We start from the raw sequence: 19,844 nt of genomic DNA, 5'->3' as shown, positions 1-19,844 counted from the left end.
CAAAGTATATGTTTGAGTTATATATTAAGCTATGATCTTATTGAATGAAACGTGGTATGTCCATAAAATATTTTCACGTTCTCCCACTGTTTAATGCTCTTATGTTAACAATTATGGCTTTTAATGGGTCTAACACACCTATTAAAAGTTGTGCGCATTGTCTTAAGATAGTGAATTGATCCCCACGAGCCTTATAGACTAAAGGAGGATTTTGGGTTCGTCCTTAATCCGGCTAGATGGTGTAGCTGACGTGGGTTCATCCCGGGGTCCCATCTTGTTAATGAATGAATGATTACTTCCCAGGGGTCGTCCAGGGACTACGAATGAAAAGGATAAGTGTAACAATGGTGTTACGGTATGGCGAACGCAAATGAATGAAAATATTTTGTGATTATAGAAGTTAAATGTTAATTTTTAAAACCTTCTATAATTCACGTATATGCATGGACTATCACATGGAAATGATAATTTCAAAAATGCACAACCCACTGGATAAACTAGTACCCATTCCACAAATCTTTCCAATCTCTTCAGGTTAGTAAGATGGTGGAGATGGAAGCAGCTACGACGGGTTGGCCGCAATATTTTGAAATAGCTAATATATTATAAAGTATGTTATATATTTTGAGTATGTAAAATGCTAGTCAAAGATTATATATATAATATATGATATTATTATTTCTTTGCACACAATTTATTCATTTATTTATTTATCTTTCGATGGAGAGTGCATGTAGTCGGCCCCTCTTGGACGCTTTACCAAAGCCCTCATGAATATGTTGGTGCTATGAGTGAGCTGGTCGGTCAACTCCTTTTGGCGAGCTAGATTCGTTACCCCATCATTTACTGTAATACCCCGCCATTTTCTCTAGTATTCTTTATTATAAGGGTTGCATCATTAAGTTAAATAAGAAAGTTAAGATAGTTAGCGATTTATTTTAGAATTAGAGTTTATTTTATGGAAATAGAATTTTGAATCCAAATTATTTATTTTTAATTATCTAAAATTTCAGCATTTAAATTTTAAATTATAAAGTTATTGAGAAATATTCTTATGTCAAGATTGTGAATTTTCTAGTCGCGCCTCTAGTTAGACGAGTAATTTTGAATTATAAATTATGCTTTTTGCAATGGAAAATATTCATTGAGTCATGAATAAGGTAATTACATGATTCTTTTTATATTGGGCCTAGTTAACTTCAAGTGAAATGTTGAGCTTAAATTTTTGTTTGAGATGACCTTGAAGAACTATTTAAGTTTAAATATTTGAAGACATCAATTATTTACCTGTTATTAATATTTTTGCTATTTGCTAGTAATTGTTTTTCTTTAGAGGATTTGAGTACTGAGCAATTCTCAAATCTTACATTTTATCAACAATTCGGATATTATATTTACGTAGCCTCCAAGCCACCAAATCTACCACCGCCATATTCACACGGATCACACCGCCATACTTTTCTTTATCTTTCCACAGCCTATGTGCATTCAGTTTATTTCCTCATCTCTGTAATTCACAGACCAAGTTTTTATCCTCTCACTGCAGTATATCAAATGGTAATAACTACTGACTCTATTCCTACAGCTTTGTTTTCTTAATACAACAATTGTATATTCCCTCTTGTTTTCCATTCATTTAGAACGGAAACAGTAAATAACTTTTGGAGAGAAAGATTCTTGCTTTCAACTCAAATACATCATCTATTTTCTTCTACGAAGCACCGGTACGTTTGTGGCTCCAGCGTCCTGGTATTAATACTCCAAAATACCAATACGTTTTAAATACGTCTAAAAGACATATTTAATACATTTATTTCATATTTTTTGTTTGACTTACTTTTAGGGTTGGGAAATACGTATTTAATACGTTTTGGAGACGTTTTTTGACTAAAAAAATACGTTTGACCATATTAAAAAAAAAAGAGAAAACCCTAACCTGCGTCAGTTACGAATTAGACAGACTCACTCTCATTTCTCGCGTAAACCTTCACCCACCCTGCGCAAGAAGACAAGGCAGCGCCGTTCTCCGCCACCGGTCTGGATCGCCGCCGCCGCCGCCTTCTGGACTGTCGTCGTGACAGCAACTATTGTGGACCGCCGCGCCGCCGCTGCTTTAGGACCAATTCGTGGTACGTTTAGAATTGCTAAGATTATCTAATTTTTGTGGGTATTTAACGTAAGACAACAATGGGTATTTTTTGGGATTGAATCTTTGATTTGTGTGAGGTAGGGTGAGTGGGTTAATTAATAATTGATTGTTTATTGGTATTGGGGTATATTGGCGGTTGGTTTGATATTGGGCTGGGTGACAGATTGCCTAATTAGGCTAATTTTGTGTAGAGACTAGAGAGTTTAATTTTGTTATTTATTGGAGGTGGGTGGCAGATTATTTGTGAATTGGAATGAGGTTGGCGGTGGGTATATTGGGGGTGAATTAGGCAGATTGCTAATTATGTGCAGAGAGTTTAATTTTGTTATTTATTTGCTTGGGCAGTGAGTATAATGGCCACCAATAGTTCATCATCGGCATCTCTTACATCACCATCACCTTCGAGTTCAAATTCCGAACGTGGACGTAAGCCTTTATGGAGATATGTCAAAATATCTAATACCGGAGGAGGCAACAGTGGTGATGTGAATTGGGAATGTAATTTTTGCCACACGCAAAAGAAGACAACATACACCCGAGTTGTGAAACACTTATTGAAGCAAGGTGGGGGGGGATCAAGGCTTGTCCCGAAGTAACACAACAAGATATAGATGAGATGCGTAAACTGATAGAGGAAGAGGAGAAAAGACAAATTGTCAACACTCCCAAAAATATCCCATTGCCACCTACTGCTACAAGATTTATGTCGGATGTTTACAAGGGACATGATGATTCGTCATCGTCAAAGAAGAGAAAGGGAAGTGACAATGATTCGTCGTCCTCTCTTGGCAAAGCTTTCAACATTCAATGACGCAATACCTTGAATGCATTGATTGCAAGGTTCTTTTATGCATCGGGCTTGCCATTTCATTTGGCAAGAAGTCCTTACTACGCTGCTAGCTACGCCTACGCCGCCAATCACAATTTGCCGGGATTTGTGCCACCTGGGTACAACCTCTTGAGGACATCCTTACTCCAGCAAGAGAAGGCAAATGTGGAGCGCCTCTTGCAACCCATTAAAAGCACTTGGCGTGAGAAAGGAGTTAGCATTGTCAGTGATGGATGGAGTGACTCACAGAGACGACCATTGATCCACTTCATGGCCGTGACAGAAAGTGGACCTATGTTCTTGAAAGCTGTTGACTGTTAAGGAGATATTAAAGATAAAACCTTTATCTTTAATTTGATGATAGAAGTCATCGAAGAAGTTGGCCCCCATAACGTGGTTCAAGTAATCATGGATAATGCGAGGAATTGTGCTGCTGCTGGAGCCCTAGTGGAGGGATTGTACCCTACCATTGTTTGGACGTCGTGTGTTGTTCACACACTCAACTTAGCGTTGCAAAATATATGTGCTGCGAAGAACATAGAGAACAATCAAGAAACTTATGCATTATGTTCTTGGATCACCGATGTTGCAGCAGATGCTAGTATGATCAAGATTTTCATCATGAATCATAGGATGAGGTTAGCAATCTTTAATCAATTTTTCTCTCTCAAGTTGCTTTCAATTGCTGCAACTCGATTTGCTTCTATCATTGTGATGTTGAAGCGACTTAAGCTTCTTAAGAGAAGCTTAAGTACCATGGTGATAAGTGAGCAATGGGATTCTTATCGAGAGGATGATGTGGAGAAGGCAAGCTTAGTGAAAATGAAAGTATTAGACGATCTTTGGTGGGATAAGGTTAATTACATACTTTCTTTTACGGCTCCTATATATGACATGCTTCGAGCATATGACACCGATAAGCCGTGTCTTCACTTGGTCTACGACTTGTGGGATACAATGATAGAAAAATACAATGATAGAAAAAGTGAAGGCTGCAATATACAAGCATGAAAGAATCCAAGCTCAAGATTCATCTCCTTTCTATGAAGTGGTCCATACCATCTTGGTAAGTCGATGGAACAAAAACAACACCTATCTCCACTGTTTGGCCCATTCGCTAAATCCAAGGTATCAACTGTAATTTAGTTTATCTACAATTAAGTTAGTCTTATTATTAGTTTATTAATACAAAGTTTTCCTTTCTTAGATATTATAGTGATCAGTGGCTTTCAGAAGACACCTCTCGAGTCCCTCCACATAGGGATAATGAAGTTGCAAAGGAGAGAATGAAATGTTTGAAGAAGTACTTTCCAGATATTGCTCAAAGGAGGATTGTGATAAGGGAATTTGCTAACTTTGCTAGCATGGCGGGTGATTTTGCTGATTCTGACTCAATTGAGCAACGCTACGAGTTGGACCCTAAGAGTTGGTGGGTGACATATGGTCCAAGTGCTCCGACACTTCAAAAGTTAGCTTTGAAACTCCTTGTCCAACCTTCATCTTCTTCATGTGCCGAAAGGAATTGGAGCACATACTCTTTCATTCACTCGTTAAGAAGGAACAAGTTAGCTCCCCAACGTGCTGAAGATTTGGTTTACATTCATAGCAATCTTCGTTTGCTATCTAGAAGAACTCCTGAATACTCTAAAGGAGAGACAAAGTTGTGGGATATTGGAGGAGACAACTTTGGTACACTTCAGGATGTTGGAGATCTAGAGATTGCGGAGTTATCACTTGATGAGCCGGAGTTAGAGAGTGTTGTGTTCACTGAAGAGGGCGGTGGTGATATACCAGATGGGGAAGAGGATGAGGATGAGGAAGCTTTCATGACTTAGTAGCTTGCTAGTGTGTATTGAATTGGAAGTAGACTTTATTTAGTAATATTTGTGTGTTTTATTTGGATTTGTGAACTGACTTCTAAGTTTTAATAATTAAGTAGTTATTTGCTCTATTTGGTTATGAATGAGTTTCTATGATATATATATATATATATATATATATATATATATATATATATATAGAGGGAGAGGTTCAAATAAGAACCACTAAATAAAATTAGAACGGAGAACTATTTTAAGCCATTCGATCATCAAGATCTACGGTGGATGCATCATCTTGGTGGATGAATGCAGATCCTGATTTCGAATCCTGAAGGGAGCAAAATTTTTATTATTTTCGGATGCATTAAATTTAATAGCGAATGCATTAATTTATATAGTAGATGCATTAAATTTAATAGCGAATGCATTAATTTATATAGTAGATGCATTGATTTTAATGATTCTTATGTTCTCATGATAAGTGTGGTTCTCATTATAACCACACCCTATATATATATATATATATATATATACTAATATTATTTATAAAAAATTTAAAAAACTAAAACGTATTTTTAACGTATTCGTATTGTGATTTTTGGGATATTGACGTATTTTCGTACTCATCTCGTATCGTATTCGTACCGGTGCTTCCTAGATTTTCTTCTAATCCACTTTTATGTAGGAGTATAAAAGCAAACCAACAATCACCAAAGTCAGTGCACCCCAATTTTCTGCGATTCAAGAAAATACACAAGCATAATTATTTTATTTTATACTCTGCAATGGTCTATCTCTTTTACATGGGTAATTAAAGGGAAAGTAGGAATAAAAAGAAGTGAAAGAAAAAGGGGAAAGAGTGGGTGAGTGGTTGCTGGACAGCCGGAAAGACAGAGAGGGAGCCGGGCCGGCTGGACGGCGCCGCCTGCGCCACGATGGCCGACGGAGAGGGAGGCAGTTAGTGTGGCGCTGCTGTTGTGGCGCTGCTGTTGTCACGCTGCTGCCGTGGCTGTTAGTGGCAGGAAGGGAGAGCGAGAGTTGAGAGGAGAAGAAGGAGAGGAAGCGCGACAACGCCGGCTGTGGTCATGGCGGCTGCTCGCCGGAGTTGAGAGGGAGGGAGATGTTTTAGGGTTTTTGTATTTTGATTTGGGAAAGAAGATGCTTTTCTAAAATTGGGTGAGAATAGAGAGAGAGAGGAGAAAGACAGAGAGGGAGACGCCGATAGGAGTCGGCGGCGGCCGGCAGCGAATTCGCCGGACAAGAAGGCGGCAGCTGCGACTGCAGATTCAGGGAGAGAAAGAGAGAACAGAGCGATGGAGCGTGAATTTGAGAGAGAATGTGAAAAGAAAATAGTGATGGAACGTGAATTTTAGGGAGAAAGGAATTGGGTTCCAGTTATGGGCTAAGCCTTTAATTCAGTAATGGGCTGAATTTTGTTTAGTTGGACTATGATTTATTTAATTTAAACTCATGTTGGGGCTTTTGATTTTAATGAGTCCCTAAGCATTAAATTATTTTCAAATACATTTAGGCATTTATATTATTTGAATTTGACTGACTAGGTGCGGCGCGGGTAGGATATGAACTTTGAAATTCTCACAGTTAATCTTTCAAAGTTCAAATTTCAACTGTGAGATTTATTTTAAGGGTTAATAGCATGTAAATTACTAAACAATAGGCCAATTCTGATTTAAATACCGAAATTCAAAGTGTATTAAAGAAATTCCTGAACAATTGATTTGATCTGATTTCGTAACTTCGGCCATATTCCGACAAGGGTATTTTTGGTAATGTACATATGTGGCTTATTTTTGTTGCGCTGACACCTTGTTGCGTTTGGTAATCCAAACGACGACATTTTTAAAACACAAAGCAACTGTGTTTCGGTTTAATCCCGCCGTGACCACGTAGGATTTTTCGGAGGTCCATGTGATCATTTAGTCTCCGGCAATATGGCCGGAGTTACGAAATCAGATCAAATCAATTGTTTAGAAATTTCCTTAATACACTTTGAATTTAGGTATTTAAACCAGAATTTGCCTATAGTTTAGTAATTTACATGCCATTAATCCTTTATTTAAATACATTGCTGTCAATTTTTGACTTAACAGAACAGTGTCTTGCGGGATGATTTTGATGATGATCCCATAGTCCAAATCACTTGAAATTTTTACAGTGATAACTTCATTATGAGTATTAGATCTCTACAAAATTTCAACTGAATCCGAAACCTTTAGATAGGTCAAACAATTTCCTCAAAAGTACTGCGTGAAGCAGCAAAGTTCTATATCAGATTCTGCCTTTTGTGAGATAATTTCTTGTACACTTGAGATATTGCATTTTTGTAAATTTCCATTAAAGATAGATTTTAATAGCTTTATAAAAAGGTAAATCTCGTATTTGTCCTTAAAGTGGTTGATTTTATATGATTTTTCAAAGTTATGATTCAAATGTGTATGTTTCTTAGACTTGTGATTGGTAGTTAATTGAGATCTTAAACTACTAAACTCGAGCTAAGGCTTTATTGTTCTAATTTACCTATTGAGGATTATTGATTACTAAACTTTCTCAAGTAGAGAAAGTCCTTTAAGAAAGAATATTAGTTATATATCTTCCTGATGTAATTGAGCTAATTTTAGTTTAGTTGATGCAATCCTAACTTCCCAAAGACTAAAGGTTTAAATAGGATGTCATTTCTATTTCTTTTTGGCTGTTTATCCAATCTTACCTTGGGAACCTCATTATAATGAAGGTTTGTGTGGCTACATAAAGTGAACAAGCACAGACTTTTACTTCATTAAGCGTATCAGGTGGGCTTTCTAAACTCATAATTTGACGTGCGCACTATTTAATTATGTTATTATATGAATGAAGTTATATTAAAGTTATTGACTTGCCAAATTATTTTATGAGCTTGTATGTTACCATCTACGAGAGATAGACGATATCAGCCCTATGCTGAAGCGAGATGTCAGTAAGGGTTTGATATCGGCCCTATGCTGAAGCGAGATGTCAATAAGGGTTTGTGCACATAGTTGTGACCGTGAGTCATCGAGCGGGTTGACCGGTCACTGTGATCGGGAGCCTTCGGGCCGATTACTGTGTTTGAGAAGGAGGCCTACTTCTCAACACAAGGTTACACGATGCGTAGTTATGGTACATACATGTTAATTGTCTACAGACGTATATGATGTTATGATGATATATATAGAAGTTTTACAGTTTTGGCGTGCACAGGTTATTTAAATAAAACTCATGTGTGATGCTTGAAATGGCAAGTTCAATATATAGCTCTAAGAGCAAGCTTTCAAGTTATTTTGGCATGTGACCATTAAGTGCTTTTGAGTACTCAGCCCTGCATATGTTTTCTAAATGTGCAGGTTAAGCTATGATGCAGATGGATGTCAGCAGAGCAAAGCTTTTGATATATAAGTACTCCCTCCGTCCGCCAAGATTATGTCACAATTACTATATCGGGTGTCCGCCAAGATTATGTCACTTTCCTTTTATGGCAATGGTCCCACCATCCTCTTTAATATTTTATCCTTACTAACACTTTTTATTTACAAAAAAACCACTCAAAATTCAATCTCAACCACTCATCTCATAAAGTGGTGGGACCCTTTCTCCACTACATCAAAATCATCACCAATTTTATTAAATCTCGTGCCCAAGCAAATTGTCATAATCTTGGCGGACGGAGGGAGTACTAAATTAGGCTCAAGACTCCATGTCTTCATACATGTAATCCACTTAAGCTATTCCGTTGCAACGCTTAGTGCGTTTTACTTTATTGATGTGTTGCAAAGATTTCAAACTAATAGCTTACAGAATTATGTCACTTGATACTTAGACAACTTGTCGTTATGTATTGCGAGTTGTATGCTTTTGAGTTTTCGAAAAGATTGTTTATGATTACCAAATATTTTGGTAAGTTATTGTTTAAGCAGGTTAATGATTTTTATTGAGATCTATTTTCTTTTTCATTTTCTTATTTTGTTTTCAGTCACACTTTTTCCCGACTTAACTATTCACTAGCTTAGGTCGGGCTGTGACATTTACTGCTTTGTTAAATTATTAAATACCCGACTGTTTAGCCGCACGTATTTGTAGACTGGTTCTAAACCACCAGCGTGCTGAGCCAAGCTTTTCAACTTTAACATTAAATATGTTGCTACTTAATTAAGTTACCCATCATTATGATGATGATGATGATGATGATGATGATGATCATCATCATCGTCATCGTCATCGTCATCGTCATCGTCATCATGATTATTATTATTATTATTATCTCCTTTCTTTCCCCGCTCCTTAAATCCAACCCCTAGTCACGTTTCGACATTCGTGTCTTCCTTTGGGAATTTGGGCGTGACAGAGTGGTATCAGAGCAGGATCCTGTCGGATCTACGCTCCTAGTTTGGTACCCGATTAGTATCAAAGTAATATTCTTGACTTTGAATTAATCAATAAATGAATAAATTATGGTATATGTGATTAATTATTAAAATGCAGCAACCCCCAGCTAGCTATCTCTCCTTTGAGGTATGTTATTTATATAAGAAGCATGAATTAAAAATTGTATGTGTTTAAATTGCATATTCATAAATGCGCGCAAAAATGATTATTCGGGAAATATTTGATGGAATATTTTATTTGAGTTTCTCATATGAGTTTCTCACAAGAAATGGATTATGCATATATTGTTATGCATTCAAGATATGCTTCGATATCATGGATGATTTCTTCTATGCATAATGGTTGGAAAACATGTGATTACTTTTATGACAAAAGAAAGTGATAAGAAAATGATATAATGAAATGATGACATTGAATAATCCAAGTGTTGCATTGGACTTAGTTGTGTTAGCTGATAGATAGACTTATTAAGGATATCTTTTATGACAGATGGCAACTAGAACCCGAGGTAGAAACAACGGAAACCCTGAGAATGAGGAACTAGTTAATCATATCCCAATTCGTGATACCGAAAATATGTTCAGGAAACAACACCCTCCGACTTCTGATGGCCTAGGTGATCCTGTAGACGTCGAAAAATAGGTTAGAACAGTAGAAAGAATTTTTGCCTATATAAGGTGTGACGATAAAGAGAAGGTAATTTGTGCAAAATACCAAATAACCGATGAGGCTGACTTCTGGTGGGAGACAGTAGAAAGGACTATGACTCAGGCACAAAGGGACACTTTGACTTGGAAAAGCTTTAAGGAAAAGCTATTTGAAAAGTTTATTCCAAAATGAGTTTTAAAATTTAAGGCAGGGAAAGAATACGGTAACAGAATATGATCGTGAATTTAATCGATTGTCAAGATACTATCCACAACTAGTGGATACTAATGAAAAGAAAGCAGACAAATTCAGAAAAGGACTGCATCCTGATATTGCAATATCATTGGTTAGTCAAGGAACACTAACCTATGCCCAATCACTAAAAAGGGCTTTGAACATTGGGTCATTATTACCAAAAGAAAGAGAGAAGAAACCTATACAACAATTTGATGGAAATATGGAAAAGAGAAAATGGAAAGACGAATCATTCGAAGAAGGAAATTCGAAAAGAAAATTTTTTAGAGAACCACCACCACAACAATCACAACAACAACAACCATAGTTTCAGCAACAACTTCGACAACCGCAGCAGCAAAATCAACAATACCCTCAACAGTGGGGATTTCAGGGACAAAAACTTGTGTGTCCCCAGTGTAACAAACCTCACTTAGGAGAATGTCGAATGGGGACAAATGTTTACTTTAAATATGGAAGACCGGGACATATGGTTAAAGATTGCACCAATAGAAAATAGTTAAAATGAAGTAAACAACAATGAGCCCAGTTCTCCGAGTTGAATGACCAAGGTACGCAAATTTTGAGGACGAAATTTTTATAAGGATGGAGGAATGTAGCACCCCGATTTTTCTTAAGAATAATATTAGATTATTTTCTAGAATATTTGAAGGAATTTAGGATTTATTTAAATTTAGAATGAATTAGATTTGAGAATAATATACCGTTACTCACTTCTCGTTATATTTAGAAATTTGCATTGATACTCCCTTAGGCATTTTCATAACATGAGCTCAACTGCATTATATTGTCATTTTTATTTTTTTTCTAACTAGAAGATATATTTTACCTAAAACTCTATTTAGAATTTATGGATTATATATATATAATTACCTATTCTTATAAAAAATTCTTATATAAATATGTATATATAACAGTACGTATATATATAACTATACTTAATAAATAAGCTTTAGTTAATAAATATCCATGTATATATATATATATATATATATATATATATATATATATATATATATATATGCGTGTGTGTAATAGTACATATGCAAATAAATATATATGTATAGGCGTATAACATATATATATATATATATATATATATATATATATAGGGAGAGGTTCAAATAAGAACCACTAAATAAAATTAGAACAGAGAACCATTTTAAACAATTCGATCATCAAGATCTACGGTGGATGCATCATCTTGGTGGATGAATGCAGATCCTGGGTTCGAATCCTGAAGGGAGCAAAAAATTTATTATTTTCGGATGCATTAAATTTAATAGCGAATGCATTAATTTATATAGTAGATGCATTGATTTTAATGGTTCTTATGTTCTCACGATAAGTGTGGTTCTCACTATAACCGCACCCTATATATATATATATATATATATATATATATATATATATATATAGGGTAGGGTTAATATAAAAACCCCTCTTAAGATGAAAACTAGGAACCAATTTAAAACCATTGATTTAAATAAAATAGAGGGCTGAGATTAAACTACAGATGCACAATTTCGATTGCATAGATGCACAGTTTCAATTGCATAGTTGCACAATTTCGATTTGCTTGAGTATTTTGCATTGTTGGTTTCAATTGCATAAATTGCATATTTTTTAATTGCACAGTAAAATATAATAGATGCACAGTTTCTTTTGTTGACTAAATCCTAACCATTAGATCTAATATTTAAAAGGTCAAGATTAGGTTCCTAGTTCTCATTTTAACAGAGGTTTTTATTAGAACCTCTTCCTATATATATATAAATAGTTAACTAATGAAAATAGGTTGATTACATATATAGACATACGTGCCTACCTTATATATATATAAATTAAAATAAGATGTAATAGTAAATAGTTAAATTATTATGCAAAGGAAAATGCATGCATGGAAAAAAAAAAAGAGATATGTAGCAATATTAAGTGATTAACTAAGCATACCTATAGTCCCCAAGAGGACACCAAGCGGTGCGATCTCATGTTTGTGAACAGTGAGGTCCCAGATTCAAATCTCACTACTCTCCCTCCCCAACTCCCCCAAGTAAAAAAAAAAAACTAAGCATACCTATACCTATTCTAGTGGTATGACTCATCGTACCTATTGACACTAATTAAGGAATAGTATAAATAGGTGAACTTGAGTATTGTTTCGGTCATCAAAGTAGAGTATATTAAGGCTTTTGATAAAAGACACAAGAAATTTTGTGGTATGTCATTAGTGGCTTGACTCTCGAGGAAAATCACGAATAAGTGACAAACGAGCCTCATAAGATTAAGGTGGGTTATATTTTCCGAAGTATATGTTTGAGTTATATATTAAGCTCTGATCTTATTGAATGAAACGTGGTATGTCCATAAAATATTTTCACGTTCTCCCACTATTTAATGCTTTTATGTTAACAATTATGGCTTTTAATGGGTCTAACACACCAATTAAAAGTTGTGCGCACTGTCTTAAGGTAGTGAATTGATCCCCACGAGCCTTATAGACGAAAGGAGGATTTTGGGTTCGCCCTTAATCCGGCTAGATGGTGTAGCTGACGTGGGTTAGTCCCGGGGTCCCATCTAGTTAATGAATGAATGAATGATTACTTCCCAGGGGTCGCCCAGGGACTACGAATGAAAAGGATAAGGGTAACAGTGGTGCTACGGTATGGCGCGCGCAAATGAATGAAAATATTTTGTGATTAGAGAAGTTAAATGTTTATTTTTAAAACCTTCTATAATTCACGTATATGCATGGACTATCACATGAAAATGATAATTTTAAAAATACACGACCCACTGGGTACACTAGTACTCAGCCCACAAATCATTCCAATCTCTTCAGGTTAGTAAGATGGTGGAGATGGAAGCAGCTACGACGGGTTGGCCGCAATATTTTGAAATAGCTAATATATTAGAAAGTATGTTATATATTTTGAGTATGTAAAATGCTAGTCAAAGATTATATATATAATACTCCATATGATATTATTATTTCTTTGCACACAATTTATTCATTTATTTATTTATCGTTCGATGGAGAGTGTATGTAGTCGGCCCCTCTTGGACGCTTGACCAAAGCCCTCATGAATATGTTGGTGCTATGACAACCTCATGAGTGAGCTGGTCGGTCAATTCCTTTTGGCGAGCCAGACTCGGTTACTCCATCATTTACTGCTTTATTAAATTATTAAATGCCCGACTAATTAGCCGCACGTATTTGTAGACTGATTCTAAACCACCAGCGTGCTGAGCCAAACTTTCCGACTTTAACATTAAATATGTTGCTACTTAATTAAGTTACCCATTATTATTATTATTATTATTATTATTATTATTATTATTATTATTATTATTATTATTATTATTATTATTATTATTATTATTATTATTATTATTATCTCCTTTCTTTCCCCGCTTCTTAAATCCAACCCCTAGCCACGTTTCGGCATTCGTGCCTTCCTTCAGGAATTGGGGCGTGACAAAATTTGTCAACTTGGCTCAAGCTTAATTAACATTTCAAGCTGGACCAATGAGCCAAACAACTCGGTCAGTCCAGCCCGACAAACTTCGAACCAACTTGGATCGATAACGAGGTCCAGCCCGATAAGTTAAGTTATACTTATTGTAAGATCAACCTGGACCAACCCAGGTTGACTATCCCACTTCAAGTCCAACTTGTCTAAACAGTCAGGCTGAATAATTCTCATTCAGCCTGAGCCCATCAAACTAGTCCAACAAGTTAGTTCGCCAATCTAGCGCGACCCTGAAAAGTCCAAATAGTCGAACAGACTAGCCCATCCAGCCCAGAAAGCTATAGATAAGCTTGAAGTGACAACCAAGCTGAATATATCACATTCGGCCCAAGAGTTGTTGTCAACCTAGATTGACGAAGTTACAAGGCCCAACCGTGAAACCCTAAAACACGTATCCCAGTCGTCAAACCCTAAAACACGTCTCGCACCAAGCTGGCGCGGTCAGAAGAAAATTTTTTATGATCCCGTCAAAATCGCAACAACCTAGAAGATAAGGGTTTTGACGAGGCCAGACTGTAGAAACCCTAGCGGCTGGATGTTCTCTATATAACACGGAAAATCCTACTTGTTCTCTACTTTTTGAATTCTCTCTATCCTGTCAACATGCTGATTGCTCTTTCAAGTCGGAAATAGCCAACTTGGCCCATATATCTCTGCCTCCCACCTTCCATTATCACAACTCGCTATCACCGGTTCCACCCTCCGACGCCGCTGACACATTGGAATAACCATGCATTCCAACCTGTCTTTCTCTCTTGTTTCAATTCATTTGTCATTCTATTTTGCTATTTCGTTATCGACTTGAGCGTCGGAGGCTCTACGGTCGACACCCCTTTCCGGTGCTCAACCTAGGGCTCTTACGTGTTCTTGTGTTGACAGGTTGCTAGTGCTCAATCTATCCGGACGTGCAGACGCCATCCTCAATTGTAGATTTTAGCCTCTACAGTATACAATCTATTTTATATGCAACTAACGGTAAAATAATTATTATATCACACAAGTATTTCGATCATGTATCAAAATTTAACATGTCTCTGAAAAATTTAAATTAAAAAAGCAAAAGTAAATCATATCTTTATTTCAATATATATAAATATCAACTAAAAATTAAATTGAAATAAAAAAATAGGAAATATGTTTCTATAAATAAATAAATGATTCATAGACATATTGCAAATTAAATAAATTTAAGCCAAATAAGAAATTTTATTATTTAAATATATAATTGATTATTCATCTACAAATTTGTATTAACATTAATTTAGATTCTACTATTTCAAATTTTATTTTTAAAAATAAATAATACTAAAATGAACGAATATAATCCCATTGTTCTCATTGTTCTAAGTTGCAGTACTAATTATAATTCCATAATTCAAAACATATGTAAAAAAAAAAAACATAAAAAAGTATAGAAAACATATATAAAACTAATATTGAAAAGGAAACAAAGACTGTGTGTTCAACATTAAGAGAAAGAAAGGGAAAAAAGTTTTAAAATTTTAATGTAGAGAAAAAAAATAAAATATTTTAAAATTTAAATTTATCATAATTTATTAGTTTTAAATTTGTTTTGATGATTTTTACATTAAATTAAAGATCTTGTTAGGATCATTAAGTTAAAATATTTTATTAAATTAAATCTAGAAAGAATGAAAACCAAAAATAAGAAGAGGAGAGAGAAAATATGGTGGGAAAATGTATACCTCAAAAACTCTATAGATTTATTAAACTGAAGTTTTAATGTTTGGAGAAACTGGGTACGACTTAATATGTGGCTTGCCTGCTGCGTCGTCACTTTCAAGCAGTTTTAATCAAGGACCTACATAATCGAACCCAAAAGGCTGGGCGCATGTGATTCATCTCACACGGGGGGCCACCAATGAGCCGATTAATCGTGCGCCTACCAAGTTGATTGGCTTATCTCACCCATAATCAATCGCACCAAACACGATGAATTCCAATCCGCCGCCTCCACCTCAGTCTCAGCTGTCCGACGCCTCCGGCAAGAAGATCCGAAAGCCCTACACCATTACCAAGTCCAGAGAAAGCTGGACGGAAGAAGAGCACGACAAGTTCCTCGAAGCACTCCAACTGTAACTCTCTCTCTCTCTCTCACGATTTTGCTTTAGTATGTCATCTACGCATCTTTGGTGTTAGAGTAGTTTCGGCATGTGGTTGTGTACGAGTGATATTAGTTAATGTCTAAAACGCATGCCGTGTTCACCATATACCGACGTTCATGCTTGTGATTTGTTTCCAATGTGAAATTCAGGTTCGACCGTGATTGGAAGAAAATTGAAGATTTTGTTGGCTCAAAGACAGTAATTCAGGTGCCTATTTCGTTTTCCCTAGTTTGCAGATTTTCAGTCTCTTTGTATTCCGTACTTCTCTATATTTAGTTACATCCTTATGATATTTCAGAATAGATAGTAATCTTTCTGAAATTAATTTATAAGATCTCTGGAATTTCGTAGCCTCATCTTGCTGTATGAGGTTGAGCTTTTGGATATCACACATCTAAGAATTTTGGTTTGAATGCTGATTGGCTGGGCTCTAGGTGCTCAACATGACTTCATCTGAACTAAGAAATCTTATACCTCATTGTTTGCTTTAGTGGAGAATTATATTATGCGGGTTTTTCTCCATTGATGTTCTGCACACATAAAAGGATTATGAAATGTTTTTTTGACAGATTCGGAGTCATGCTCAGAAGTACTTTCTGAAGGTTCAGAAGAACGGAACAGTGGCTCATGTTCCTCCACCTCGTCCCAAGCGGAAAGCTTCTCATCCATATCCACAGAAAGCACCCAAAAATGGTTGGTTCCTATATGATAAGATAAGAGAGTATTACTGAGCCTGAAGTTTGTATTTCTGAAATCCTGTTCTCATTACTGTTCTTGGTAGTTTTGGTGCCCCTGCAAGCATCAGTGGCTTATCAGTCTTCTTCTGTGAATTCTATAGCACATGGATATCCGACATGGGAAGAGGCTTCGGTGCTTGTGAACAATGCGGTGCCTGGAAGCATGCCATCTGAAAATGAATATAATTATCTTGGCGTTGAAGGTTTGTCTATAATTTATTTATGTGCGTGTGATTACAAAAACAAAAAAAAAAAAAAAAAAAGGAAATAGCTATTTACTTATCAAGGGAATTTTTATGCTCTTATTATGACAAATAAACATTACTGATTCAGCTGATATTGGATCAAAGGGGGTTTCAACTATTAGCAACTGCAGTATGAATGCCTTTGGAAGTTCGCCAAGAACAACACCAACTTCCGAGTTACCAAATCAGGGAAAGCAAGACTCTGTTGTTCATGGTAAACTTAAGGACCTTTTGGCCTTCGGATTTTTGTTGCTGTCATGGGTTTTGTTTCAATTACCTCTATACTTCGTTATCCCAACTCATGCTTTGTTGCGGACAGTACCGATTCACTTTCAGTTGGTTATTTTTGTTGTGAGAAATTTCTAGTCAGTACTGCTTCATAGGAGGTTTAGATAAATTTTGGATATGGGAATCTAATACTAACATATATGTACAGCTACCTTTTTCAATCAAATCAACCTTTGGGCTCTTGGTATACAATACTAGAGAAAAATATTTATTTGGTGAACATACAAATGGATAAATGAATGCATCATACAGTATCATATGACCCGCCTGTAGTTTTATCGATATATGGGATTAATGGGTTGTGGTTTGTATTTGTCTTTTCAGGTATTCCAGATTTTTCTGAAGTTTATGGCTTCATCGGTAGTGTCTTTGACCCAGAAAGTAAAGATCATGTGCAAAAACTCAAGGAGATGGATCCCATTAATTTTGAAACTGTAAGCTCATATGGGTCATTTTCTCGTGAACTAATGATGCAGTTATCTTCTTGAATAATGAAGTCAGACGGTCGTGTATTCCTACTTGCAATATATATAAAATTCCATGTCAAAATGACGATACTTACCACTGAAAATATACGGTTGAGAAGTGTAATTATGACATCTATACCTATAACAAGAGGTGCAACTAATTCTATGTTACTATGATATACAAATAAAACAAACTTTAACTATGCCGTGTTTCCTGTGGTTCTCCTTTCCCCATTCCCTTCTCATTCAGTAACCTGAACTTTTGGTTGAGTGTATTCTTTCCAAGTGTACAGATGGGCAGCGTATTCTTTCTGAGATGAATTTGATATTTAACGCAGATACATAACCAATTCAATTGAGTCACTGATATGTAATAACCTTCTTGTAAATGTCCTTACTCAGCTTAAATTTTTCTTTTTCAGTGATTTTACATAGGAAGAGAAGACGATCAATACTATAGTAAAGATATTACAGTAGCGTCTAGTCAAAGTAAAATTATGGACATACTAATAGATACGAAAAGAAGAGAATCACTTCATTCTTGAACCAGGATGTTCATATCAATTAATGTCTTTATTTGGGAAAATATGATTCATTTGACCAACTTCAAGGGCAAGACATTTGATTTTGTTATAGATTTCTTAGTTTTTGGTAATAAGGCATTTAAATTCTCTACCTCAGAACAGGCTCAGTGACAAAATTCACATAATCAAGGAGATTGTAATCTGTCAAACTTTATAATGTGGTAGATCATTTTTCCTTTTCTTCCTCATGCGGGGTGGGGGTGTGTGTGGGGAGGGAGGGAGGGCTGGGTCTGTTGTCTGCTCCCAGATGCTTATAGCTATAGCCAGGCTTGGTTTGTGTTCATTATTTGGTATTATGATTTGCACCAATTGATGGAGAATCACTTTGCATCATGTTTATTGAAAAAATGTATGTATAAAAGATTGATTGCTTCACATTGATTTGCAGGTCTTGTTATTGATGAGAAATCTGACCTTAAATTTGTCCAGTCCTGAGTTCGAGCCAATTGTAAGTGCTCTGCCTCATCTGGTTGCCCCAACATTTTGTGTTGAATTTTCTATCTTGCCTACAGCAAGTGCATTCGTGTGGTTTCTGTTTGATTGATCGCTGTAAATGCAATAGAACCTCTGTAGATTAATATATGTAGATTGATCCCACTACTAACGACGACGGACCACTTGTAATCTTGCACCTTTGCTTGTACCCATCCACCAAACTTGGGAATGTCTAACTTGATACACAAGATTTGATCAAACATCGGATTTCACCTTGGCTTCATGGAACAGAATAACACCAATGAGAAAGTTCTATTTTATGGACAAATCATAAATCACTAGTTTCTGACTCCTTTACCAAACAATGACCTTTTAATTCTGTGACTCTTTAATTTTTCCATGCCATGGATCTGCATCCGTTTCCCTTTGCTCTCGTCTCATTGTTGTGTCTTCACATCAATGATCTAATTTTCCATGGTTTCCACATAACATTAGATTGTTGTTGCATTTCCAAGCAAGTATTGTTAATAGAAGCCTGCTATTCCTTTACACTTCTTCCAGTTACATTTTGCACTAGTTTTGGAGTTCCGGCCTATTATTTGAACATAAGGCATTATATGCCTAAATTATAAAGTTCCCTTGCATGCATTCCCGAAATGTCCGGTTACTGAAGCGGTTTACATGTATGTTTGCAGAAAGAGGTCCTATCATCATATGATGTCCAGGTGAAGGAAGTACAAGTTTCCCCCGGAACTGTGATCAGTGCTGAATGAGCTTCACCACTTCTCAGAAAGGACAGATTTATTTTTGATCCGTATAAAGTAAGTAAGCAGCACACGCCATCATCACCCCGAGCAATAACTGAAGCATATATATGTCCTCTGATTCTCTCTTCAAAGGCACTGTACAAGAGAATCCAATAGCAAGACCTTTATATACAAGGTAGAAGCAGCAGCCAAAATGACACCGGAGATGACAAGAATCATCCACTTGATTTGTGCTTGCTCTACCACTATGTAGAGCACACCTTTTTGTCCCTGTTGTATAAATCTGTTTAGGTATAAAGCATGATACCTTTCTCACCTGTAACTTGTATTTTTTTTTCCCAATTTTGGTGCCGCAGCAGCTGTTGTGGTTAATTCCTTGACATAGTAGTGGCTGTAGTGCTGTGTCATTCCAAGTTTCCCATGTAGATAAGTGAGATTGTAGTTCAGTTCTTGCTGTAAACTTTCATGTATTGACAGTGCGCCTTGATTTTAACACGAAGGTGAGTGCTGCACTTTGTGTTTATATGATTGCCTCAACCAAA

At 36.0% G+C, this 19,844-nt stretch overlaps 2 protein-coding genes across 4 annotated transcripts; both read left to right on the top strand.

The window, feature by feature from the left end:
* Positions 1-3,386: 3,386 nt before the first annotated feature.
* On the top strand, positions 3,387-4,935 carry LOC130998313 (uncharacterized). Its single transcript, XM_057923742.1, has 3 exons — positions 3,387-3,833; positions 3,943-4,106; positions 4,186-4,935. The coding sequence occupies exons 1-3, from the start codon at positions 3,387-3,389 to the stop codon at positions 4,811-4,813; spliced, it is 1,239 nt and encodes a 412-aa protein (XP_057779725.1). The 3' UTR covers positions 4,814-4,935.
* Positions 4,936-15,314: 10,379 nt separating this feature from the next.
* LOC130997659 (protein REVEILLE 8-like) lies at positions 15,315-19,844 on the top strand. Of its 3 annotated transcripts, none has more exons than XM_057923062.1 (8): positions 15,315-15,749; positions 15,929-15,986; positions 16,349-16,472; positions 16,618-16,719; positions 16,850-16,975; positions 17,374-17,483; positions 18,489-18,548; positions 19,231-19,844. In XM_057923062.1, the coding sequence occupies exons 1-8, from the start codon at positions 15,607-15,609 to the stop codon at positions 19,306-19,308; spliced, it is 801 nt and encodes a 266-aa protein (XP_057779045.1). In that variant the 5' UTR covers positions 15,315-15,606; the 3' UTR covers positions 19,309-19,844. The 3 variants fall into 3 exon arrangements, with proteins under 3 accessions (XP_057779045.1, XP_057779044.1, XP_057779042.1); XM_057923061.1 differs by having other exon boundaries at positions 15,350-15,749; positions 16,561-16,719; XM_057923059.1 differs by having other exon boundaries at positions 15,408-15,749; positions 16,561-16,719; positions 18,489-19,844.

Source organism: Salvia miltiorrhiza, chromosome 8 (assembly GCF_028751815.1).
Source record: "Salvia miltiorrhiza cultivar Shanhuang (shh) chromosome 8, IMPLAD_Smil_shh, whole genome shotgun sequence".
Taxonomy (NCBI): domain Eukaryota; kingdom Viridiplantae; phylum Streptophyta; class Magnoliopsida; order Lamiales; family Lamiaceae; genus Salvia; species Salvia miltiorrhiza.
This window is presented reverse-complemented; position numbering and strand designations above follow the sequence as displayed.